The sequence below is a fragment of the Martes martes genome (genome assembly GCF_963455335.1).
Source record: "Martes martes genome assembly, chromosome: 3".
Classification (NCBI taxonomy): Eukaryota; Metazoa; Chordata; class Mammalia; order Carnivora; family Mustelidae; genus Martes; species Martes martes.
Window position 1 is genome coordinate 187,223,453 of NC_137890.1, and position 26,901 is coordinate 187,250,353.

The window sequence follows — 26,901 nt, forward strand, 5'->3', positions numbered from 1 at the left end:
AGTCAGTGCGAAAAGTAATTCTAAGGAAAATTTTGCAATTAGCTACACACACACACACACACCCCCATCTGCTCTTGGGTCAGATTTAAAGAATGATCCACCGTCTTTCTCCTCGCAACATTTGAGTGTTTTGAAGTCGCTATTCGTGATTATGGTTTTTGAACTGCTTTTTCTCCTCTCCTTTGTGCAAAACCAAACTTAATTCTTCTAAACGAATTAAGTCACTTGAGAGTCCGAGTGGAATCTCGAGCGACACCGCCTCCTCCTCGCCCTGACGTGGAACCGGTTTCCGAAGAGGGGTTCCGGGGAGCAAGACAGGACAGCGCCGAACTGGTCCCCCGACAACTGCTGGAAGCGTCAGGGGTCACGGAAATTTTGATGTAGTGTTTTCAAGACCAGCAAGGCTTTCTGTGACTCAGGCTTTCATCTTACACCCGAGAACCCAACGTTGCCGACCTGCCGGTGATTTTTTTCTGTGCCGCGGCTCTTCAGCGCGGTCCCCTACGGGGTAACGTCCGCGGTCCAAGAGGAGGAAAAAACACTTGTTCCTCCTCACGCTGACTGGTCCAGGGGGCTGTGGGTGCGTTCGGTGACCGCTGGAAGAACCGAAAAGGCAGAGGCCTGAGGCGTTTCAGAACTGAGCGGGAAGGGTTTTTAAACTGCGCAGGGAGCGAGGCTTCCGAGGCGACAGCCGATGGCTCCCGGCGCCAATGGCCTCCCGCCCGCGCCGGGTCGGCTGCGCACCGGGAACCGCCTCCCCCTCTCCAGTTAACCCCCCACACGCCCACCCTCCCTGCCCCAGCCCTTCCCTCTCCAGCCTCCGAGGCTCCTGCGCCCGCCTCTTCTTTCCCTCCCCGCTCCTTCTTTCCCTTCTCCTCACCCACCCCCCTTCTTCCCCCTCGGTCTGTCGCGCAGCCCAACCCGCTTCGCCCCCCTTCCCTTTTCCCCCCAGACTCGCGCTCCCGCCGCAAGCGCCACCTCTTCTCAACCAGATGCCAGACGGGAGGCGCAGCAGGCCGACTGCGCGCACGCGCACTGCGCGGCGGGCGCCCGGGCAGGCGGGGCGTGTGCGCAGGCGCGCGCTGCTCCGGCTTCGCTCCCGCGCCGGCCGCTAGGCGTTCTTCGGCTGGTTCAGTCGGACTTGGGGCCGCGCGCCGGCGGTGGCACCATGTTTCTTCAGTCAGTCAGTTTCTGGAATCTGGCGTTTTATGCCCTTATGGTTTTCATGGCAACCCTGGGGCTGTGGGACGTCTTCTTCGGCTTCGAGGAGAACAAGTGCAGTATGAGCTATATGTTTGAGTACCCGGAGTATCAGGTGAGGTTCGGCTGTCTCACCTGGGCGCTCTGAGACTCGGGCCCCTCCTGCGGGTTTCTCCCCACTTGGGCTCCCGCGCCTCTCCGGCTCCCTTATGCCAACCTCAGCTCTGGTTTTCTTTCGCTCCTGAAGACACAGCAGACCCTCCCCACCCCACCCGCTACCCTCACCTACCCTTGGTGTCCTCTCAACAGTGGGGTGTCAGGTAGATGGTTCCCTGAAGCATCCTCCCGGCCCCCCTCGTAGTTCTCCCCTGTCCCTCCGCTCCCTTCCCGGTCCCAAATCCCAGGTACAGATTCTTCCGACTGCCCGGGCCCACCCCACCCCCCATTCCTAGAGACGCAACCTCAGCCCCTTTCCCTAAACCCAGACCCCATTTTCCCTGCGTTCCTGCCTTAACAGGTGCCCCAGACCCTCCTTTGCTTTCCACGCGCCTAAATTCTCACCATCCCGCGCCGTGATTTGCACGTCAGCTTTCGCCTTTCTGGAAAGGGGCTGAGCGGCTGCAGAGTGTGCAGTGGCTGGATCCCAAGACTGCCTTTGCGACTCTGGGGTTTTACTCCTGTGGGAGAGGCTGACGTGATAAGTAATTAAGTGGAGAACTACGGAGTCTCCCTGTAAAGTTCGCGGAGCCTCCGGTTCGGTAGGTTGTGGGTCCGTGCGTGTGCGTACATGCCCGTGTTTCTGCACGTCGTCTCTGAGCGGTTCATCCAGAATCCGTTTCGTAGTGTTTTTGTTTTCTCACTGTGTTTGCAATTAGGAGAGACCCGGCCTTCCCGGAGCGCGCACTTGCCCGCCGCCCCCCACCTCTTCAGTTCTGTTTTGACTATTTTCAATCACAGTTGCTTCGTCAGGTCAGCACAGTGGAATCTAGAATTTCATTCATGACCCCCTGTAGTGATAAATGACACAAGTGTCCAAAGAAATTTCTCCTGAATGATTCTCTTATTTGTAAACGCATCCCCCAATTACTGAATACGTGTCCCATGGTAACTCCCTACCATAAAAAGTACATGTACTGGAATATGTTACTGATAAAACGCATTTTAAGTATACTTTAAAAATAATATTTTTTAAGGTGAAGAATGCAGATCGTGATTGCCTCTGTGTAAAGGTCATTATGGAGGAGCAGATTACTTGATTAATGCTATTATTTAGATCCTAAAACTCCCTAAGGTTTAGATTGCTGAAGAACATCTTTTCCCCGTGGGCAAAATTCTAGTTTAGATTTCATCTGTTTCGAGCTCTTTATCGTGGTTTTGCATCAATGCTTATAAGGGAGTGGAAGAACTTGATATCAAATGCTATTGAAGGAGATTTTAACGTGTTACTGTTGTCTCGGTTTCTAAGCACATATGCTGGTTTATGTTTCTCAGAGGCTATGCATAGTTAAATACGTGGGCTTTTAGTTTCTTTTTTTTTTTAATGAAAATAGAGCCCTTATATTAATTTTTCTGTGGTTTAATAATTGGGAAACTCTCAACAGGTTGAAGTAGGTCACCTTAGTTTTGTATTGTGTTGAAGAGTTTGATTAAAACAAAATTATCTGGAACAATACAAAACTAATTCCCATTTATTTTGAGATTGTCCACAATTATTGAAGCTATTTTAATGTCTGTGGTAGTGGAAATCGCTTAGTGTTTTGAGAACTAAGCATATGGACTCATAGATCCATTTCTTGCCTCAAAGTTAACTGGAAAGACAGAAAATTAGCTAGTGCAAAAGAGCTATTTGGCTTTTTTTTTTTTAAATTGTTGAGTAGTCTGTATTTAGTTATTTTGATTTAGATTCCCTTTTTGAGGTTACTGTTAATAATTTGTCAGTACAGTAATAATTACAACGGCAGGAGTTTCTGATATGCATTTTTCAGTAGATTTTTATTTTTATGTTGTAAAAAGCTGTGTTAATTAACTACAGTATTTATACTTGATTCTAAAACCTGTCTATATCTTGCCATTTGCGACGACGTGGATGGAACTAGAGGGTATCATGCTTAGCGAAATAAGTCAATAGGAGAAAGACAACTATCATATGATCTCTTTGATATGAGGAAGTGGAGATGCAATGCGGGGGGGTTGGGGGAGGTAGGAAAAAAAATGAAAAGATGGGATTGGGAGGGAGACAAACCATAAAAGACTCAATCTCAGAAAACAGACTGAGGGTTGCTGGGGGGAGGAGGGACGGGAGAGGGTGGTGGGGAAATGGACATTGGGGAGGGTATGTGCTATGATGAATGCTGTGAAATGTGTAAACCTGGCGATTCACAGACCTGTACCCCTGGGGATAAAAATACATTATATGTTTATTAAATTTAAAAAAAAATTACTATTAAAAAAAAAATAAAAAATAAAACCTGTCTATAGAAATGAGAAACTTTGAAATGTAGTGAGATTTCTGGATAACTGAGATAATTCTATTAAGAACCGGTGGTCTTTAATGAATATATATTCTAAATATATTTTATATATTGTGTGTGTGTATATATATATATATATAGTATTGTTTATTTTTAGTTACATTTTATAGTAAGCTTCCTAATTGTTCACAGAGTGACTCCAGCATTTGAGATGACATAGTTGTTGGGTTTTCTCCTTGATGACTTTTTCTTTTTTTACTGCTTATTTACATATTCTTTAGCCGAATGTTAGAGGAAATGAAAGGTAGTTGAAACACTCAAATTTATTCCCCATTTTAAAAATTAAAGGTGAGACAGAAATTTGAGCTTATTTGTAAAAACGAAGTGTTAATTTTAAAATTGTTTGAGTAGGGGTGCCTGGGAGGCTCAGTCTGTTAAATGTCTGCTTTTGCCTCAGGTGGTGATGGGGGGGCTCCTGGGATCAGAGCCCCAGCATTGGACTTCCTGCTCAGCAGAGTCTGATTGACTCTCTCTCTCTCCCCCTCTGCCGCTCCCCACTGCTTATTCTCTCTCTCTCTCTCTCAAAAAATTAAATAAATAAAATCTTAAAAGAATAAACAAAAAAGTTGTTTCGAGTATTCATTTTCTACCTTTGGATTTCCAAAATTTGCTTGTTCAGAGTTAACTGAACATCTCACAAAACTACCAGGCAAAATACACATTATCCTTTAAAGCTTCTTGCTTTATTATGATGCAAGGCAAAGCTTTTATTTGGTAGCAGACAGTTTTAGGCAAATTGTAGAATTGGAGAAGAAACATCTGTGTTGTTTTCTCCTATACAGCAGTCTATTTGGCTGTCCTCAGATATGTGATCTAATTGTTGTTGTCTGAAAGAAAATGTTGATATTGGAAAACACGAATCATACTTTTGTTATTAAGTGTGATGTTTACTTAGCAAATAACTTACTGAATAACTCTATCAGGTATATTCTAGATACTGGGTATGGGTGAGAGGGAATTAAAGATGAATCAGACCTTGTGCCTTTATGTCTTTATAATTTTTATGTCTTTATAATACAGTGGGGGAGACGGATGTAATGGACAGTTAAAATATAATGTGCTAAATGATGATTTCACTGTAAGTGCATATGAGGGTCTTCACAGAAGAAAGCATCCAAGTTCATCTTTGGTAGTCAAAGGCTGTAGAGAAGATGTGGTTAATTAGAGGATATATATATATATACACATACACACACACGCACACATACACACATAGTTCATGAAGCGCAGAAACAAGAAAACTGCAGGAATAAAGAATAGCATTTGTGAAGGTAGGAAGGCACCAGGACACATTGTATAAGCCGTATGGATAGTATATAAACTGCTAACATTGGTTGCCTTCTGGGTAGGGAATTAGATGGCTAAAGGACTAGGGGTAGGAGAAAGCCTTTTCATTATACATCCTTTGAGTCTTGACTTTTTTTTTTTTTTTTTTTTTTTAAAGATTTATTTATTTATTTATTTGACAGACAGAGACCACAAGTAGGCAGAGAGGCAGGCAGAGAGAGAGGAGAAAGCAGGCTCCCCGCTGAGCAGAGAGCCCGATGCGGGGCTCGATCCCAGGACCCTGGGATCATGACCTGAGCCGAAGGCAGAGGCTTAACCCACTGAGCCACCCAGGTGCCCCTGAGTCTTGACTTTTGAAGCATATTAAAATTTTTAAAACTTAGCATGTATAAGTTAAAAGAATGGTAAGAATAATTGAAGACAGATTTTAGAGGGTCTCTCAGGCCTTTGTCATCTATTAATATAATCAGGAAACACAGGAGGTGTATGTTTTAACATGATATTTCTAATTATACTTTATTTTATGTTATTTGAGGAGTGGAGTGGGGTGGAAGGGCAAGAGGGAAGGGGAGAGAGAAAATCTTAAGCAGGCTTTATACTCACCCTGAAGGTCAACTCAGGGCTCTCTCTCAGGACCTTGAGATCCTGACCAGAGCGGATGCTTAATTAATTGAGCCACGCAGGTGCCCCACAAGGTATTTCTTGACAGCAGTATGGACTACGGATTGGAGTAGGGAGGTTACGACCATTCTGAAAGATTCACCTCTCCCCAGGTCTTTTTATTAAGCTGGAGTCCTTAGGGGTGGAATGGGCAAAGGGCTGAGAAGAGTTCTTTGTAAGATCTTTAAAACTATATTCATTTTAATCAAAATCTTTTTTCTTTTTTATTAATTATGGGGCTCAAATTTTAATTTTCCAGTTTTAATTTACAAGTAAAATATGTATCATAAAGACAATAGTTTCTTGAACAATATTTTTCTAGCACTTGGGAACTCGTTAGAATTTTTGTCTTTTGAAAGGGCTTTGGGTTAAAGATAAGGAACTATACTAAGGCAGAGTCAAGAGAGGATGAACAGCAGAGGCAGGATTGTGGAGATATTTAAGTACAAAGGTAATTTGATTTTGATTAAAGGTCTGTTTTTGGGAGGGGTTCTCATTTAAAGTAATCTATATAAAATAATTTAAAATATATGAGATCTTTTGCTATAAAAGTTTTCTTTTTAAATCCCTTGACTCTCTTTTTCTTCATCAGCATCCTTTCCATATGCCTGTACTTTTTCTGTCTTCAATCTGGTCACAGCCCTTCTTGTTTCTTCCTGCCACTCCCAACTTGTACTCTGGAATGCAGTTTTGCTATTTGCTAATAGTTTCCTATTTTTTCTGAGTTAATTTTCAACTAGTTCAAAACTTTGTTTAGCTAATGTACTCATGTCCTGTCATATCCAAAGGTGTACTAAATTGGGAGTAGTTGGAGAGTAATGGTTTACTTACTCTCACATGTTTTCTTTTTGCTTAATGTGTGCTTAAAATATTGCATCATTTTCATTTTGATTATATATTGTGCATAGTCAATATTGGGACAACTTTGAATTGAAGTCCATATATATTATATATGTATTTGGAGGGATAAAATTGCTAATATCTTAGCTCACAATTTCTAAAGATATTTTCAGTTGTTATTAACACAGATTGTTTATGTTTATATTTTTAAAGGAATATTCAGGAATGTGCATGAATGATCAGAATTCTGCATTTTAGAACAGTGAGGTTTTTCAGTGTTACTATTATTTATAGGCTTTAAAATTCATTCAGTACATAAAATTTTTATCAACCACATGTACAGCACTGTTAGATCATTAAATCTATTGATGTCTGCTTAAATAAAATCTACTGCTCAATGTAAGTGGCTTCGTTTTTAATGGTTTCTATAGTTTAAAAAGGAGCAGAAGAAGGGAGTGTACTTTACCACCACTTTTTTTTAAATTTTTTATTTCTTTTCAGCGTAACAGTATTCATTGTTTTTCACCACACCCAGTGCTCCATGCAATCCGTGCCCTCCCTAATACCCACCACCTGGTTCCGCCGACCTCCCACCCCCCGCCCCTTCAAAACCCTCAGGTTGTTTTTCAGAGTCCATAGTCTCTCATGGTTCACCTCCCCTTCCAATTTCCTCAACTCCCTTCTCCTCTCCATCTCCCCTTGTCCTCCATGTTATTTGTTATGCTCCACAAATAGGTGAAACCATATGATAATTGACTCTCTCTGCTTGACTTATTTCACTCAGCATAATCTCTTCCAGTCCCGTCCATGTTGCTACAAAAGTTGGGTATTCGTCCTTTCTGATGGAGGCATAATACTCCATAGTGTATATGGACCACATCTTCCTTATCCATTCATCCGTTGAAGGGCATCTTGGTTCTTTCCACAGTTTGGCGACTGTGGCCATTGCTGCTATAAACATTCTTTTTTTTTTTTTTTTTAATTTTATTTATTTGCCAGAGAGAGAGAGTACACACAAGCAGGCAGAGAGGCAGGCAGAGGCAGCGAGAGAAGCAGGCTCCCTGCTGAGCAAGGAACCCGATGCGGGACTCGATCCCAGGACCCTGGGATCATGACCTGAGCCGAAGGCAGCGGCTTAACCAACTGAGCCACCCAGGCGTCCCTGTTATAAACATTCTTTACCACCACTTTTATAGATTCCTACCTTTTGGGGATGACGTTAAGACCTAATTTGTATTTTTTTGAAAAAAATATACATGAATTACTGGCTTTTTTGTTATAAAATAATATAAATTGCGGAGTAGTCTAAGGCTTGCTGACGTTAAGACCTAATTTGTATTTTTTTGAAAAAAATATACATGAATTACTGGCTTTTTTGTTATAAAATAATATAAATTGCGGAGTAGTCTAAGGCTATGCTGACAAAGCATACACCTAGTCCACAAAAACCAAAACAGTTGCTAACTCATTGGAATGTTTACGGTGAGGAGAGTGTGCATGTCTTGACCCAAGACATGGCTGTAAGGTTCATATTAATTTGTAAAGCACATTGCAGGTCAAAGCATATTAAGTTGAGAGGTCAGAAAGCTGCATTGTAAAACAAGCTTACTTTCCTTTGAATGATGTAACAACTGGACAATGTAGTTGAGCCTACGTAAAAGGAGAGGCATTACAAAACAGTTTAAAATAGCAAAAAAGAATTGATTTGATAATGGAAAGCCTTTATCATTTCTAAGGATAATTGATACTGATACTATATTAAGTACATTTCCAATTATATTAACAAATAATTTGCTGACATACCCCAGTGTTTTTCTTTTGTCAGTGACTATTTTGAGTAATTTATATTCATTAGAGTTTCAAGTAGTTCAATTTTTTAAAAAAAATTTTTATTTATTTGAGAGAGAGAGAGACAGAGAGAGAGCATGAGAGGGGAGAAGGTGAGAGGGAGAAGCAGACTCCCCGCGGAACTGGGAGCCCAATGCAGGACTCGATGCCGGGATTCTGGGATCATGACTTGAGCCAAAGGCAGTGGCTTAACCAACTGAGCCACCCAGGCACCCCTAGGTAGTTCCATTTTATGCATTCCTGAAGACTGCATGGTTCAAAACTCACGAAATTCAAGATGTGTTCTACATATGAATAAAAGTAAAAGTGCAGTTTTATTATCAGTAAAATTTTTACACTTTCAAATGTGTATAATTCAGAATTGGGCACAGTAGACTGAATTGTATTAATACAACTGATTAAAGTGGAATTGCCTTTTTTTTTTCCCCCTGCAGAAAATAGAACTTCCAAAGAAACTGGCAAAACGCTATCCTGCATATGAATTATATCTTTATGGAGAAGGATCCTATGCTGAAGAACACAAAATTCTCCCTTTGACTGGTATTCCAGTTCTCTTTCTTCCTGGTAATGCTGGAAGTTATAAGCAAGGTAAGTCTTGGAAGTAATTTTGAAAGCTATAAAATTCAATCAAAGAATTACCAGATATGTATTCTATGTACTATATGCTAGGCATCCGGGAGACACAGATATTTGACATATTGTCTGGAGGAAAAAAATATGAGTACAAAGAATAGTTGAAGACCACTTAGACAACGTAAGACAGAGAAAAAGAACAGGATGGAATAGGTAGGATAAGTGACACAAGGATCCGGGAATTAGCAGAAGAAAGGTTTATGTTGAAAATGTAAGGCAGGGGCGCCTGGGTGGCTCAGTGGGTTAAAGCCTCTGCCTTTGGCTCAGGTCATGATCCCAGGGTTCTGGGATCGAGCCCCGCATCGGGCTCTCTGCTCGGCAGGGAGCCTGCTTCCCCCTCTCTCCGCCTGCCTGTCTGCCTACTTGTGATCTCTGTCGGTCAAATAAATAAATAAAATCTTTTAAAAAAAAAGAAAATGGAAGGCAAAGAAAACATAACCTAGAATACTGATTAGAGAAGTAAATTGGTTTATGTTTTGCTAAACAAGAGAAAAGATTGGTTTCTTTCTTTTGGAGCTATTTAAATTAGATCTAGAAATACTGATGGGAACACAGAAAGGTAAAGATAGGGAAGCTTTATGTATAGATTCCAAATTGAATGTTGGCCTGGAGATAATAGCAGTTACTTCTGGCATAACAATCAAATAATCTGGAAGTAATTTCATTTCAAATATACCGTATATATGTGTGTGTGTATATATATGTATGTGTATATATATATATGGCTATTAACTGGCATATTCTTTTATATAATAAGAATAGAATTCTTTTGGGGATGCCTGGGTGGCTCAGTTGGTTAAGCAGGTCATTATTCCAGGGTCCTGGGATGAAGTCTGCTTCTCCCCCTGCTCGTTCTCTCTCTTTCTCTCTCTCTCACTCTCTAATAAATAAAATCTTTTAAAAAATTCATCCAAGTTGTTGTATGAGCTGTGATTCATTTATTTTTTTCACTCTTTGTTATCCCATTATATGGCTATACCATAGTTTAAATATTCTGTCTTTGGATACTAATGTTATTTGTATTTATTGGTAATTACAAGTAAAGAACATTTTTCTTACTTTGGATCACATAAGCCCATGTTTCTGTAAGATGTATGCTATAATGTAATTCATGTCACAGGTTATATGTATCCTTCTATTTTTACTGGCTGTGCTAATTTATACTCCCAGAAATACTACATTAGACTTCCCTTTGCTTCACATCCTTGACAGCATTAGAATTGTCAGATTTTTAAATTCTATATAGTAGGTGTGATTTGTTTTTAAAAAATTATTACTCTGGCTTTGCTGTGTAGAGAATATGCTGTAAAGGGGCAAGAGTGGAAGAAGGAAAGATAATATCATTAATCATCAGGGAAATGCAAATCAAAACCATAAGGATAGATATAATTTCATACCCACCAGGGTAGCTATAATCTAAAAGATAATGTCAAGGGTCATTGAGGATGTGAAGAAATTGAAACCCTTATCCATTGTTGGTGGGAATATAAAATGGTAGAGCCACTTTGGAAAAACAGTTTGGCAGTTATTCAGAATGTTAAACGTAGAGTTTTATGCTTAGCAATTCTGCTATAGGTATCTACCCGAGAAAAATGAAAATGTACTTTCACACAAAAACTTGTTTACAAATGTTCACAGCAACACTATTCAAAATAACTAAAATGGAGAAACAACCCAACATCAACTAAAGAATGGATAAATAAAATACATACATATAATGGAATATTATTCAGCAGTAAAAAGGAATGAATGATGAAAGAAGAAAATTACTGGCCAATATCCTGGATGAGCCTAGATGCAGAAATCCTTAGCAAAGTATTAGCAAACCAAATCCAACCATACATGATCAAGTGGGATTTATTCCAGAGATGAAAGAAGGTTCAGTATCCACAAATCAATCAATATGATACAATTATATTAATACAATGAAAGATGAAAATCATATGATCATCTTAATAGATGTAACAAAAGCATTTGACAATATTCAGTATTCATTTAAAATTCAAAATAGTGCGTATAGAGGGACTGTACCTCAACATAATAAAGGCCATATATGACAGTCCTACAGCTAATGTTATGCTCAATGGTGAGAAGCTGAAAGCTTTTCCTCTAATTCCAGGAACAAGACAAGGATGCCCACTCTCACCACTTTTATTCAACACAGTATTGGAAGTCCAAGCCACAGCAGTAAGGCAAGAAAAATTTTAAAAAGCCATCCAAATTGGAAAGGAAGAAGTAAAATAGTCACTATTTGCAGATGACAAATATAGAAAATCCTCAAGACTCCACAAAAAGCTGTTAGAATTAATAAATGAGTTTAGTGAAATGTAGGATACAAAATCAATAAACAGAAATCTATGGTGTTTCTGATAAATAATGAGAAATTAAGAAAACAATCTCATTTATAATTGCATCGAAAAGAGTAAATACCTAGGAATAAATTTAACAAAGGAGGCAAAAGATCTCTACACCGAAAACTATAAGACACCGATGAAAGAAAAGAAAAATAAATGGAAAGCTATTCTGTGCTTATGGATTGGAAACATTAATTCTGTTAAAATGTCCATACTGCCAAAAGCAATCTACACATTCTGTGTAACACCTATCAAAATTCCAATGGTATACTTCATAGAAGTAGAACAAATAATTCTAAAATTTGTATGGAGCCACAGAAGATCCCAAATAGCCAGAGCAGTCTTGAAAAAGAACAAAGCTAGAAGTATCACACTTCCTGATTTCAAACTGTACTACAGAGCTGTAGTAATCAAAACAGTGCAGTATTGATAGAAACAACAACAACAACAAACCATACACAAATCAGTGGAAGAGAATTGAGAGCCCAGAAGTAAACCCACACATATATGGTCAATTTATTTCTGATAAAAAAGTGAAGAACATACAATGGAGAAAGGACAGTCTCTTCTATAAATAGTTTTTGGAAAACTGGATAGCCATAAGAAAAAGAATGAAACTAGGCCACTATCTTCCACTATACACAAAAATTAACACAAAGTGGATTAAAAGCTTGTGTATAAGACCTGAGTCCTTATAACTGCTAGAATAAAATATAGACAGTGGTGCGCTTGGGTGGCTCAGTCATTAAGCGTCTGCCTTCAGCTCAGGTAGTGATCCCAAGGTCCTGGGATTGAGCCCCACTTTGGGCTCCCTGCTCAGAGGGAAGCCTGGTTCTCCCGCTCCCACTTCCCCGCTTGTGTTCCCTCTCTTGCTGTCTCTCTGTCAAATAAATAAATAAAATCTTAAAAAATATATATATATAAGTGGTAAGCTCCTTGACATGGGTCTTAACAACATCTTCGTGGATCTCACTCCGAAGCACGGGAAACAAAAGTAAAAATAAATGGTACTACATCAAACTAAAAAGCTTCCGCATGGCAAAGGAAACCATTAAAATGAAAAGGCAGGGGGCACCTGGGTGGCTCAGTGAGTTAAGCCTCTGCCTTCGGCTCAGGTCATGATCTCAGGGTCCTGGGATCAAGCCCCACATCGGGCTCTCTGCTCAGCGGGGAGCCTGCTTCCTCCTCTCTTTCTGCCTGCCTCTCTGCCTGCTTGTGATCTCTGTCTGTCAAATAAATAAATAAAATCTTTAAAAAAAATAAAATAAAATGAAAAGGCAGGTTACTTAATGGGATATTTGTAAACCATATATACAATAGGGGGTTAATATCCAAAATATATTAAGAACTTACATAACTCAACAAAAGCAGCCCGATTGAAAAATAAATGTAGGATCTGAATAGACATTGTTCTAAAGAAGACATACAGGTTGCTAATAGGCACTTGAAAAGATAATATCACTAACAGGGAAATGCAATTCAAAACTACATATCATCTTATACTTGTTAGACTACTACCGACAAGTATCTAGTACTCTCAGGCAAATAGCAGGAATGAAATCTTGCCATTTGCAATAACATGGATGGACCTTGAGGGTATTATGCTAAGTGAAATGAATCAGACCAAAAAAGATGAGTACCATATGATTTCACTGAAATTTGGAATTTTAAAAAAGTAAATAAAAAATAAATTCAGAGATAAAGAGAACAGACTGCTGGTTACCAAAGGGTAAGCTTGGGAGTGAACAAAATGAGTGAAGGGAACTAGTTGTATGTGATGGATGGTAAGTAGATTTGTGGTGATGATAACTTTGTAGTGTATACAGGTGTTGAATTATAAAACTGCATACCTGAAGCTTATATAATAAAAAGGAATTAATTAACTGATGACATGAATTACCTGGTACAATGTGGATAAACCTTGAAAACATAAGTGAAAGAAGCTGGTCCTAAAAACTCATATATATGATCCCATTTATAGAAATGTCCAGAATAGGAGTGCCTGGGTGGCTCAGTCGTTAAGCATCTGCCTTTGGCTCAGGTCATGATCCCAGGGTCCTGGACTCGAGCCCCACATCTGGCTCCCTGCTTATCAGGAAGCCTACTTCTCCCACTCCCCCTGCTTCTGTTCCTTCTCTCGCTGTGTCTCTCTCTCTCTCTGTCAAATAAATAAATAAATAAAATCTTAAAAGAAAAAGAAAAAGAAATGTCCAGAATAGGCAAATCCATAGGAACAGAAAGTAAATTAGTATTTTCCAGGATTGGGGGGAAAAGAGGAATGAGAAATGACTGCTAATGAGTATGGGGTTGTCTTTTTGGGGTAATTAAAAAATAAAGTTAGATTAGTAGAATTTTGTGAATATACTAAAAATCATTGAATTGTACTTTTTACATAAGTTGTATAGTATGTGAATTGTGTATGTTAAGAAAATGAAATGGCAAATAGGTATTTTGCTTGCTAAACCATACACTGCAACTTTTAATACCAATTAATGCAGTCAATTTACAAATTCTGTGGAAGGGTTTACAGAGCAAAACCTAAGACAGTGTGGAAGCAGGTAGATCAGTGAAGAAACTATTAGGGTAGTTAAGGCAAGAGATGATGGTGCTTAGATTAAGAAGGTGGAAGTGGTGAGAAATGTTGATTGGGGATATATTTAGAAAGTGGAGGATGATAGGATTTACTGATTGATTGGAGGTCATGTGTAAAAAAAAGATAGATCAAGCATAAATATATTAACCAAGTGATGAGCATACATTTCTTTTTTTAAATTTTTATTTACCTATTTTTTTTTAAAGATTTTACTTATTTATTTGACAGAGATCACAAGCAGGCAGAGAGGCAGGCAGAGAGAGAGGGGGAAGCAGGTGCCCCGATGAGCAGAGAGCCCGATGCGGGGCTCGATCCCAGGACCTTGGGATCATGACCTGAGCCGAAGGCAGAGGCTTTAACCCACTGAGCCACCCAAGTGCCCCAAGCATACGTTTCTTGTAGGAATTTTCTCATTCTTAAAATCCTCAAGTGTGACTTATTCATACAGAATGGCTGTATTATGATGGCTAACATTTCTTATTCTTCAAAGTATTCTCCTCCCTTTTAGTTATTTTCCCTAATCAAGTGGAAGTGGGTAAAGAATGAAAGACCTGTTTACTTTTTATTTAATTTAAATTTTAAAAACATTTAGGGCACAAGACACACAATACAAACAATGGTTTGTTCTTCTAAATTGATACTGAAGGATGTCACCCTGAGGTAGGTTGTTTATATTCAGAGTGGGGGGTAAAGTTATTCGTTAAAAGACTTTGAAGCAAGAATGGTTGCAACTTTTAAAAATTTTGCTTAATGTACGCTTTGTACTTTTCCTCTGCAGTTCGTTCTATTGGTTCTATTGCACTTAGAAAAGCAGAAGATATTGACTTCAAGTACCACTTCGACTTCTTTAGTGTGAATTTCAATGAAGAACTGGTGGCACTGTATGGTGGAAGTCTTCAGAGACAGACCAAGTTTGTACATGAATGCATTAAAATAATTCTCAAACTCTATAAGGTAAGAGATAGGCATGCAAATCAGTAGTGATTGATCACCTATTAGCATTTTTAAGGGATTCAGTGTATTTTAAATCGTTTATTTGTTTATATGGAAGTTGAAGTGCAGATAAAACAGTTTTTTTTTATTGTTTGTGTGTGTGTGAGGCTGTTGTTTTGAACTCCGTGGTTCTTGAAGTTTAAATTGAATTTACAAGAAACCTCTTGTGAATTTAGGGGAAGAATTTTTTTTAACTTATAAATTAGAAGCACACTGAATTTCCTAAAGACTATTAGTGTGGGTTTCTGCCTCTAGTTATGAATAACTTGTATTAAGGTAGACCGTGTCCATATGTAAGCAATTATAAAACTAATCAAAATATCTGAAGCACATGTTTTCAGGTATTGGACAACCAAGTAGTAAAGGACCATGATCCCTGGAAGAAGGAAAACATGTGAGATGAGCTTCATGATTGTTGTGATTTTCTGCCTGAAAGCATTTCCCAGACCATGGGATAAGTAGGTGGAGGTCAAGCAGAGTATATTGATATAACTGAACTGAAGAATGCAGAGATCAGCATTTGGGGCTACTGGAGTGGTTAGATTTGTGGGTAGGATATGAGGAAAAGGAGAACTAGGCCGAGATAGAAGCTCTAGAAATATGCATCTTTCAGCTTTGAATGAAGTGCTGCATATACACAGGATAAGAAGCTACAAGGCAATAGTACCAGGGAAGAGGTGATGGGGGTGTGTCTACTTTAGGTGCAAGGAATAAAGGGCAATATCTTTAGAGAAATTTAAAAAAGAGTGGCATAACGGTCCAAAAATCATTCTATGCCAACCATTCGAAACAGTATCAGGGATAAAATACTACTATACTACCTACTGAGGTGAGCCACTGCCTCCCACTGTATGCTGCAGTGAAACTCCTGGCAGAAGAAAGCTACTGGGTTATTACGACCTGAATTGAGATTCCAGAAGTCACATGTGCTGGGAAACAGCAGTTCTGATCAGCTAGAACAGAAAGATTTATCAGAACACATTGGACATCATTTGAGATCCCAGAAAGGATGCAATTTAGATATAAGACTACTTTAGCTCTCAGGAGCTCTTCTGGGGTCCATGTAATGCTTAACCATAAGCCTCAAAAATACTGAAGTTAGGGATTTATCTGAACATAACTGAACATAAGTTATGTTTATGATATGCTTAACAAGAGAACAGATGGAAGAGAATCTCAGCAGAGACATAGGAACTGTAAAAGAGCAAAAAGAAAAATCTAGAACTGAAACTATATATATCAGAGATGAAAGATTCAGGGGTTGCCTGGGTAGCTCAGTTAAGCTTCTGACTCTTAATTTCTGCTAACATCATGATCTCAGGGTTGTGAGATTGAGCCCCATGTCAGGATCGGTGCTGGGTGTAGAGCCTGCTTAAGATTCTCTCACTGCCTCTCTCCCTCAAAAATGAAAAATTCAGAAGATAGGCTTCAAGCAGATTGTACTACAGAACAAGAGATCAGTGAGTTTGAAGATCGGACACTAGAAACTCTCTGATATAAAACATGGGACAAAGGGGTGAAAAGGAAAGAGCCTCAGTAACCAAGCAGTCTAACATTTATGTAATTGGAACTCTACGAGAAGAGAAAGAAATTGGAGAGGAAAGAATATTTAAAGAACTAATGGCCTCCAGTTTTCCAATTTTGATTCAAAATTTTCAACCCACAGATCCTAGAAGACCAGTGAATGTCAAGCAGGATAAACACAAAATCACACTTATGTATATCATAGTCAAGGTGTTGAAAACCAAAGTAAAGAGAAAAATCTTAAAAGCACCCAAAGGAAAAAGATCCTTTACCTACATAACAGGGTAAACAATAAAAAAATACCACGGCTTTTACATCAGAAATAGTGAAAGCCAAAAACAACAGGAGAACATCTTAAAGGTCTTGCGGATGGGGTTAGGAAGGGTACTCTTCAACGTAAAATTTCATACCCAGCAAAAATATCCTTCCAAAATGAGGGCAAAATAAAGATACTGTAGAGTTAGAAAACCTGGCAGTTTGTCATTAGTAGACAGAAGGAACTAAAAGAAGACCATTAGGTGAACAGCACAGTAATAATTGCTGTTGATTGATCTGCGGGTGAAAGTTTGAGGAGGACAAAGATATTCACACGGTCTCAAAGTATCTTTTCTGAACTACTCATTAACTACAAAGGGAAAGAATAACTTTACAGTGGAGAAACTTCGCAGGCATCGTCTTTTTTTTTATTAGTTTTTTTTTTAAGATTTTATTTGTTTATTTGACAGACAAAGATCACAAGTAGGCAGAGAGGCAGGCAGAGAGAGAGGAGGAAGCAGGCTCCCTGCTGAGCAGAGAGCCCGATGTGGAGCTTGATCTCAGGACCCTGGGATCATGACCTGAGTGGAAGGCAGAGGCTTTAACCCACTGAGCCACCCAGGCACCCCTGGCAGACATCATCTTAAAGAAGATTAACATCAGTTATAAGACATATTGACATAAACCTCCTTGACATGATGCATTGAGAAGGATGCAGCATAATTTCTGTGGCATTATTGTGGCACTACACACACACCACATCTTCTTTATCCGTTTATTCAGTCGATGGACATTTGGGCTCTTTTCATAGTTTGGCTATTGTTGTTAGTGGTGCTATAAACATTGGGGTATGTGTGCCCCTTCAGATCAATATTTTTGTATCCTTTGGGTAAATACCTAATAGTGCAATTGCTGGGCCATAGGATAGTTCTATTTTAAACTTTTTCAGGAACTTCCATACTGTTTTCTACAGTTGCTGCACCAGTTTCCATTCCTACCAATAGTGTAAGATGTTTCCCCTTTCTCTGCATCCTTGCCAACATTTGTTGTTTCCTGTGTTGTTAATTTTAGCCATTCGCACAGGTGTGAGGGGGTAGCTCATCATGGTTTTGATTTGTATTTCCCTGATGATAAGTGATGTAAAGCATCTTTTTATGTGTCTATCGGCCATCTGTATGTCTTCTTTGGAAAAATGTCTGTTCATGTCTTCTTAACACCCGTTCTTAACTGTTTATTTTTTTGGATATTGAGTTTAGTGAGTTCTTTATAGATTTTGGATCCTAACACTTTATCAGACATGTCATTTGCAAATATCTTCTCCCATTCCATAGATTGGCTTTTTGTTTTGTTGCTTCCTTTGCTGTGCAGAAGCTTTTTATCTTGATGATGTCTTGTCATTAATAGATAGAAGGAAATAAAAGAGCACTAGGTTTCATATTTAAGTGATGAATCACTAGTTTCTACTCTTGAAACCAATATCATTCTATATGTTAACTAGAATTTAAATAAAAACTTGAAACAAAAATAAAATGAAAACAAAAACACATCATCAGAATTTGTAAAATAAAAGTAGTGGTTAGAAGAAATACTGTAGTCCAAAATGCTTACATTAGAGAAGAACAAGGTTTAAAAACAATGATCCAACCTTTCCTTTTTAAAATTATTATTATTATTTTTAAGATTTTATTTATTTATTTGACAGAGAGCACAAGCAGGGGGAGAAGCAGGCAGAGGGATAGGGAGAAGCAGGCTCTCCGCTGAGCAGAGAGCCTGACATGGGACTCTATCCCAGTACCCTGTACCAGTACCCAGTACCCAGGATAATGACCTGAGCCAAAGGCGCAGACACTTAACCTAGTGAGCCACCCAGGCGCTCCTCTTTTTTTTTTTTTTTTAATTTAAGATTTATTTGAGCCACCCAGGCACTCCTCTTTTTTTTTTTTTTTTTTTTTTTTTAATTTAAGATATATTTGAGAGAGAGCACAAACAAGGGGTGGGGCAGAGGAAGAGGGAGAGGCCCCCCACTGATCAGGGAGCCTGAAGCTGGGCTTGATCCCAGGACTCTGGGCTCATGACCTGAGCCAAAGGCAGATGCTTAACCAACTGAGCCACCCAGGTGCCCCTAATCCAGTCTTTCAAAATAAGAATCTTAGAGAAAGGAGAACAAAATAAACTCAGAGGATGTAAGGAAACAAACATGAGAATAGAAATCAAGGAAACAGAAAAGTAGGGGAGAAAAAAGTGATACCAATGGCTGATTTCTCTAAGAGATCTAAAAATTGGTAAACCCATATCTAGGTTGATTAAGAAAAAAGGGGGAAATACAAATTTACAGAGCCTACAGATACTAAGGCTCTACAGAGCCTACAGATACTAAGAAGCTATTAAAGGATTATTGTGAACAACATTATGCCAATATATTTGACAACTCAAATGGTATTCTCAAATCCCTTGAAACATAAATTATAAAACAGGCACAAGAAGAAACAGAATGTCTGTCTAGCCTATATCTGTTCAAAAATTTTTGAGTTTGTAACTAAAATCTTACTGCCAAGAAAACTCTAGAGCTAAATGACTTCAGTGGTGAATTCTGTGACACATTTAAGGAAGAAATAATACTCATCTTATACAAACTCAGAAAACAGAGGAAAAGACATTATGTATAAGTTCATTTTAAGAAATCTGCAAACCCAGATTATCAAAGCCAGACATTGACATTGTTTAAAAAGAAAATAGACCTAGTATTCCTCATGAACATAGATGTAAGACCCTCAACAAAAAATTAGGCTATAAATCCAGTAGTATTTTATTTATTTAATTTTTAAAAAGATTTTATTTCTTTGACAGAGAGAGAAAGCACAAGTAGGCAGAGCAGCAAGCAGAGAGAGAGGGAGAAGCAGGCTCTCTGTCAAGCAGGGAGCCCTATGTGGGGCTTGATCCCAGGATCATGGAATTATGACCTGAGCCAAAGGCAGCCGCTTAACCGACTGAGCCACCCAGGTGCCCCAATATCCAGTAATATTTTAAAGTATAATATGACTTGATAGGATTTATCCCAGGAATGGAAAGTTGGTTTAATATTCAAATATCAATCACTGTAATTCATCATAGGATTGTCTCAGTAGGCGAAGGAAGCTCATTTGGCTACGTTCAGCATCCATTCGTGATTTAAGACAAAAACAGCAAAAATTCAGCTCATTAGGAATAGATACAAAGGTTAAGAATTGTTTCTGTATCTGATAAGATACTTATTGAATAAGATAAATAAGATGTGATCACAAAGTGAGATTTCCATGTTATTCACAATAAATGCCTTTAATGCTTCATACCAGATAGTTTTTTTTCTTCATTTTTCAGCTTCTTTCTATTTCTATCATCCCTTGGGACAGAGGGTCCTAGTTGGTACATTAAGGGCAGGAAAAGAAATAAAATTAATAAAGACTTAAAAAAGGATTGAAAGTTGTCTATATTAACAAATGACATAAATATACAGAAATATTTAAAGGAATTTACAGAAAATTATTAGAATTCATGATTAAATTTAGCCAGATCACAGGGAAAATGGTCAATATTCAAAAACCAGTGAACAAATGGAAAGTGAGATTTTTTTTTAAGATTTTATTTATTTATTTGACAGACAGAGATCACAAGTAGGCAGAGAGGCAGGCAGAGAGAGAGGGGGGGAAGCAGGCTCCCTGCTGAGCAGAGAGCCCGATGCAGGACTCGATCCCAGGACCCTGGTACCATAACCCGAGCTGAAGGCAGAGGCTTTAACCCACTGAGCCACTGAAGCGCCCTGGAAAGTGAGATTTTAAAATACATTTACAGTAGTATAAAAAATGTAGTTCTTATGGATAAATATAATGAAGGATGTTTAAGACCTGTATACTGAAAACTGCAAAACTTGCTGAGAGAAAGGAATCCAAATAAATGGACCGACTTTATGGATTAGAAGACTTAAAGTTAAGATGTAAATTCTGACCAAATTGACCAATAGATTTAATATACTACAAATCAGAATATCAACAGGTGTTTTTGTAAAAGTTGACAAGCTTATGTGGAAATGCAAAGTACCTAAAAAGCCAAACTATCTTGAAAAAGAAGAAACAAAATTGGAGGACCTGCATTGCCTGATTTGAAGGCGTAACTGTGTAGCTATAGTAATCCAGACAGTGTGATATTCCCATGCATCTTGAAAACGAAATTTAGGCATGATTCTTTGCATTAGCCAGAATTTAAAAGTTATTTCAATAGCAAGTAATTTTTGAGCTTAAGTCTGTACTAAATACTGTAGGAGGAGACAAGCCCAGGACCTTCTATGTATCTGATATTTATTAGATAAGATAAATATGATGTCATTACAAAGTGAGATTCATCTCCATAAATGTCATTCACAGTAAATAATCATGTCTTTAATGTGTTACGCTAAGGTAGTTTTTTTCCCTTCTGCATTTTTTGTTTTCTCTAGTGACTGGATATTCAATTTATAATAAAACTAATAAACTTTATTTTAAATTGAGGCTTTTAGAAAGTAAGGTTCCTTTATAATCACAACCAGGTACAATAGGAGTTCAAGACAACTGAATCTTGTTGAATGGACAGGATTTGAGTGTGGGAAAGTGAGAGGACATAGATGGAGAAAGCCTTATTTATTCATCACATGAATCTGCATGCAGCTATAGCAGTGAATAAAACAGAAATCCAAGCCCTCATGGACCTCATGTTCTAGTGGGGAGAGGCAAAGAGTGAACAGCATAAATAAGAAAAATATATACTATCTTATCTTATATCTTATCGAATATCTAAAATATATACTATCTTATCTAATATAACATGTATCTTATATATTGATAAATAGTAGGAAAAAAAATAAAACACGAAAGGGGCATAAGGAGCAAAGGATAGAGGACTACAATTATAAATAAGGATGCCCAGCAAAGACTGTTGAGAAGCAGACAATTTAATATAAATTAAAGGACCTGAGAGTATCTAGGAAAAGAGTACTCCAAAAAGAGGAAACAAATATATGAAGCAAGCACACATGTGCTATATTGGAAAAAAAACCAAGGAGACTAATATGGCTGAAGCAGATACTATAAGTTAGTAAAGGAAAAGTTGGTGGGGAGGGCAAATGATAGAACCTTGTAGGCAAGTCTAAGAATTTTTCCTTTTATTTGAAATGATATGGAAAGCCACTGCTGAGATTTTTGAGCAAATGAGTGACATGTTCTGATTTAGGTCTTAAAGATATTGTTCTTTGGATGGTTTCCAGAGTAAACTGAAGGGACATGAAAGTGGAAATAAAGAGACCAGTTAAGCTATTGCAGTAATTCAGGCAAGAGATATGGTTTAGATCAAGTTGGTAGCATTGGAGGTGTTAAGAAATGGTAAAATTGGTATAAATCTTACAAAGGCCATTACAAGTTTTGGGGGTTTTTTTTTTGAAGATTTTATTTATTTATTTGACAGAGAGAGATCACAAGTAGGCAGAGAGGCAGGCAGAGAGAGAGAGGGGAAGCAGGCTCCCCGCTGAGCAGAGACCCTGATGCGAGGCTTGATCCCAGGACCCTGAAATCATGACCTGAGCTAAAGGCAGAGGCCCAACCCACTGAGCCACCCAGGTGCCCCTAAGATTAGTATAAATCTTAAAGGCAACAAGATTTGCTGGCAGATCAGATGTGGAAGGATAATGTGAAACAAAAAGTTGAGGATAACCCAGAATTTTTGGGTGAACAACTGGAAGGATTGAAATGCCTTTAACTCGGTTGGGGGAGAATATAAAAGGAACATATTTGAAGGAGATTAAGAGTTTTGTTTTAGGGGTGCCTGGCTGGCTCAGTAGGTAGAGCATGTCATTCTTGATCTCAGGGTTATGAATTCAAGCACCACATTGGGTGTGGAGCCTACTTTAAAAAAAAAAAAAAAGTTTCGTTTTAGACAGGTTTGCATAGTTGGTATGCAGTTGGAGTTTAAGGTAAGAGCTTAAGAGAAGAGGTCCAGTCTGGAGATGATAATTTGAGGGTTGACAGGATATGGCTATATTTAAAGCCATGAGATTGGATGTGATCATAATGGAGTCAAAATGTGGAAGAAGAGAACGAAAGACTGAGGCCCGAGTCACTCCCATATCAAGAGATGAGGAGAGATGAGAAGGAAACAGTAGGACACTAAAAAGGAGTAGCTAGGGAGGTAAAAGGAGAACCAGGAGAACCATATTGTCAAGGAAACCAAATAAATCATTTTAAAGAAGAAGAAGTAATCTATGTCAAATCCTGCTGATAATTCAAATAAAATGAGGATTGAGAATTGGCAGTTAGATTCCTTGGTGACTTGATAACACTTTTGGAGGAGTGTTGAGGTAAAAGCCTGATGGGAATGAGTTCAAAAGTATGGAGGTTGAGAAGCTAGGGACAGCAGGTAATATAGGTAGCTTTTCTGATGAGTTATGCTATAGATATGTAGAGAAAGATATGGTCACTAAGGGCAAAGTGGAAGTAGTTTCTTTTTTAAGGGATAATAGTATTGTATTTACGTACTGGCAAGAAAGATTTGGTAGTGAGGGAGAAATGACAATGCAAGAAAAAAGGGAGAAGAATTGCTGGAGTAATGCACTTAAGAAGGCCAAGGGGGAGGGTTTCGGAGCACATACGGAGAGTTTGGCTTTTTTAAGATCAGTTCTTTGTTGGGGATCACCAAGACTATTCCCAGGCTTGATGATTGTCCAGAAAGACTCATAGGACTCAGCATATAGTTGTACTCATGGTTATGATTTATTACAGTGAAAGGATATAAAGCAACATCAGCGAAGGAAAGGTGCTTGGGGTGGGGTGCCCAGCCAACTCGGTTGGTAGAGGATGTGACTCTTGACCTCAGGTTGTGAGGTCAAGAAAAAGAGGAAAAGAAAAGGTAGATGGGTGAAATCCAGAGGAAACCAGGTGTAAGCTTCTAAACATTCTTGCAGGGGAGTCACACCAGATGCATTTAATTTGGATAGCAATGAGTTGTAATGGGTGAAGTGTTGTCTGTGAGAGATGCTCATGAGAAATTCAGTGCCCCTAATTTTTTATTGGGGCCTGGCCACATAGATACCCTGTGTGTAACATGTACCAAAAATCCAACCAGAAGGACAGTAGGTATTCAGCATAAACCATATTTTTTGCAAAAACAGATTCAGCATAGTGAGCTTTAAGTTTACCATTTAGGAAATGATGAGAATATCCCAGAATCTAAGGTCCCAGACTACAGCCCAGCGCCAACTTATATTCAGTCCATTATAAGGATAGCAGTGTCAGGCTTACTATGTTATTCTGCATAAGGTCCAATTTATTCATAGTGACGGGAGAGAAGTCATAGATGAAGGATCAGTGTGGAGGGCAATAAGCAAAAGTTTGGTAGTGAAACTGAGGAGACTGTATGGAGACAAAAGACTTTTGAAAAGCAGTGCTTATTTTAAAAACATGTGATTGTCAGTGAATAAATGTTATGGAATGCTGGTCTCTTTTTAAACCCAGGTGCACCATAGAGAAGTAACTTGGTAAGATATATCAATATGATTAGATACTATATTGCCATGGTAACCATAATTCTGAATTTTTGTGGTGATTTCAATTTTAAATAAATGATATTACTTCTTATATCCTATAAAATCTAATATTCTGGTATACACCAAATAGAATTACAACTCTTGTATCCAATATAGCAAATTATAAGACATGGTGTTCTGATTTGGGATCAGAAGACCAAAGCGTAGCTATTAAAAGTATTTGGCAGAATACAAAATAGTGTGTACATACTAATTACAAGTAAATGAAAATGTATTTCTGTATCTTATGCAAAGTTATATAAATAGTTTAATTTTCTTTTTCCTATAAAATTGCTCATATGTAGAGGGAAGTGTTTAATATTTTTGTTATGATACTAAGACTTCACTATGCCTTGGTGACTTTTTTTTTAATAGGGTCAAGAGTTTGCTCCAAAAAGTGTGGCAATAATTGGTCATTCTATGGGTGGCCTTGTTGCAAGAGCATTGCTTACATTGAAAAATTTTAAACAAGATCTGATAAATCTTCTTATCACACAAGCCACCCCTCATGTTGCTCCTGTGATGCCATTAGATCGTTTCATAACAGGTAAGTACTATTACATAAACACTAACTGACCCCCCCCATTGTTGTTTAAGATTAAACAGATCCTCGCACCTACCTCCTCTAAGCGTGTGCTGCAGATTTATCCATGTGTGAAGCAACTCAGTTTCAAATTAACACCTCCATTTCTGAGCATCTTTCTTTGTGACTTTCAACTGAGGCTAATAATTGAAACTGTTGTTAGTTTTCTCTGTCCATAGTGTCCCACCATGGAGAGCTTGTGTCTTATAATCCCTAGACATTTGGGAATCAGTTTAATTACTCTTGGGGATGACTCTCTTTCTCTTAAAGTATGCTTAAAATTCCTGTGTTTTGTTAACTCTTCCAGTACTCTATTCAAAATAAGCTTATATGTAAGTGAAACAGTAGAAATGGCTTCTTTTTAAATAAATAGATCTACTAATGCTTTATATGGTGTGCTAGAATTGCCAATATTTATTACTGTATTTTGGGTGTTGTATTAAGGACTTTACATGATGTATTATTATTTCACTTGATACTTAGAGCAGTCCTTTGAGGTAGGTACCATTATTTGCATGTTTAAAGAAAGTCAAGTATTATCTTCACTGTTTATTGATATGTGGTACGATAGAATAAAGTCCTTGAAAACAAAGAATTTTTTCCTGATCAGTAAATTTACTTCTTACCCTATAAAAATTTGCATTATCTTGAGGAAGGAGCTTCAGGAGAGTCTGATTTTATTGTTTTTGAAGGGTAGCGATGGTCTGCCTCTAAAATGTTCAGGCTGAAAGTAATTCTTAGGGTCAGATTGCCTTTCTAGTAATCAGTAAGCCTCTTTCTTATTTATTCTGTATTTATTTCATCTTTCATTAAGCCAGAATTAGAATGAAAAAACAAAAGTTCAAGGGGTGGCAGATCCTATATTTTTAGGAGACCTGTATGACCTTCCGAAGTACATTCCCTGTTTATACTTGATAGAAATACTGGCCTTAAATAGGGGGAAGGAAGCTGTGCACTGGGCTCCACACTTTAGAGGGCTCTGCTCTGGCTTTGCCATTCTCCACAAGGTGAGGATTATATAGGCCAGGCAGCCTCCCCACTTGCAGGTTGTGCCTTTACTTCTGGAAGATGATCTAGGTAACCAGGCCTTCAGAATTCTTCCATGGCCTGTGTGGGCTTCCTACCTGAATCTTACCTGAGGGCAGGGATTGTAAGTAAGCTTGAATTGTGGCTAAGGAATGGCTCTGCATGAGATACAGATAGAGCTTGGACATCCTGCATCCTTACAATACAGGATGGGAAAGAAGAGATGATAGTTTAGTGATGTGTCAGATGGGAAAGAAGAGATGATAGTTCAGTGATGTGTCAGAGATCTGCCCTTCCTGTGCTGCCATAATCTAGTATTCATCTCTGAGGTGTCCTGGAATTTGAAATTTGAACTTGGCCTTCCAGATTATTTCAGTGATATATTTGTCAATGTAGGCAGAGAAAATATATTTGATTTAACGGTGTGTTAGCTGGAATTTTTACTTTTAAGTATTTAGACATAAGGCCATGTGTACCCCATTGGTATTCTTGTCCCAGGACCTGCAGATGTTAGGAATGTTAGGAATTGGGAATCCTTAATCACATTCTAAGTGAATACTGCTGAGATCTTCAGTGGGAGGAGTTTGCTGTTCCAAAATGTTGAAGCCCTCAATGGGATCAAATGTGAGGATGAAAGTATATTAAGTTTTGATAATCAGAAAAGGAAATGAGAACTCCTCTCCTTGCCTCAAATCTTTGATACTGTATTTTTCTCATCTTCCATAGATAAAGTGGAAAAATTGCATATTCTTTCTATTGAAATATCTGTTACTTATTCTAAATGGGTGGAACCTTCTTAACCCTTAGATTTTCCACAGCAGCATTAAGTCCCAAGACTAAAGTGATTGTTGTTGTCCTCATTGTATTTTAAGAACTTACACAGTACTTTTGTGGCTGCCCACAGTAGAGAGCTGCTAAGCTCTCACACTGCCATGATTAGGAAGATCTATAATTCTTTAACATGGTGAACTTGTATCTTTGGAAGAATTTTA

At 38.4% G+C, this 26,901-nt stretch overlaps 1 protein-coding gene across 1 annotated transcript in view; it reads left to right on the forward strand.

The window, feature by feature from the left end:
• The first annotated feature begins 1,123 nt into the window (after positions 1–1,123).
• PGAP1 (post-GPI attachment to proteins inositol deacylase 1) overlaps positions 1,124–26,901 on the forward strand; it is a 72,873-nt gene continuing 47,095 nt past the window's right edge. Inside the window, exons 1-4 of the mRNA XM_080799632.1 lie at positions 1,124–1,315; positions 8,801–8,954; positions 14,725–14,900; positions 24,676–24,847. Of these exons, the coding sequence (XP_080655758.1) occupies positions 1,169–1,315; positions 8,801–8,954; positions 14,725–14,900; positions 24,676–24,847 (649 nt within the window). The 5' untranslated portion in view covers positions 1,124–1,168. The remainder of the gene's footprint in view (positions 1,316–8,800; positions 8,955–14,724; positions 14,901–24,675; positions 24,848–26,901) is intronic.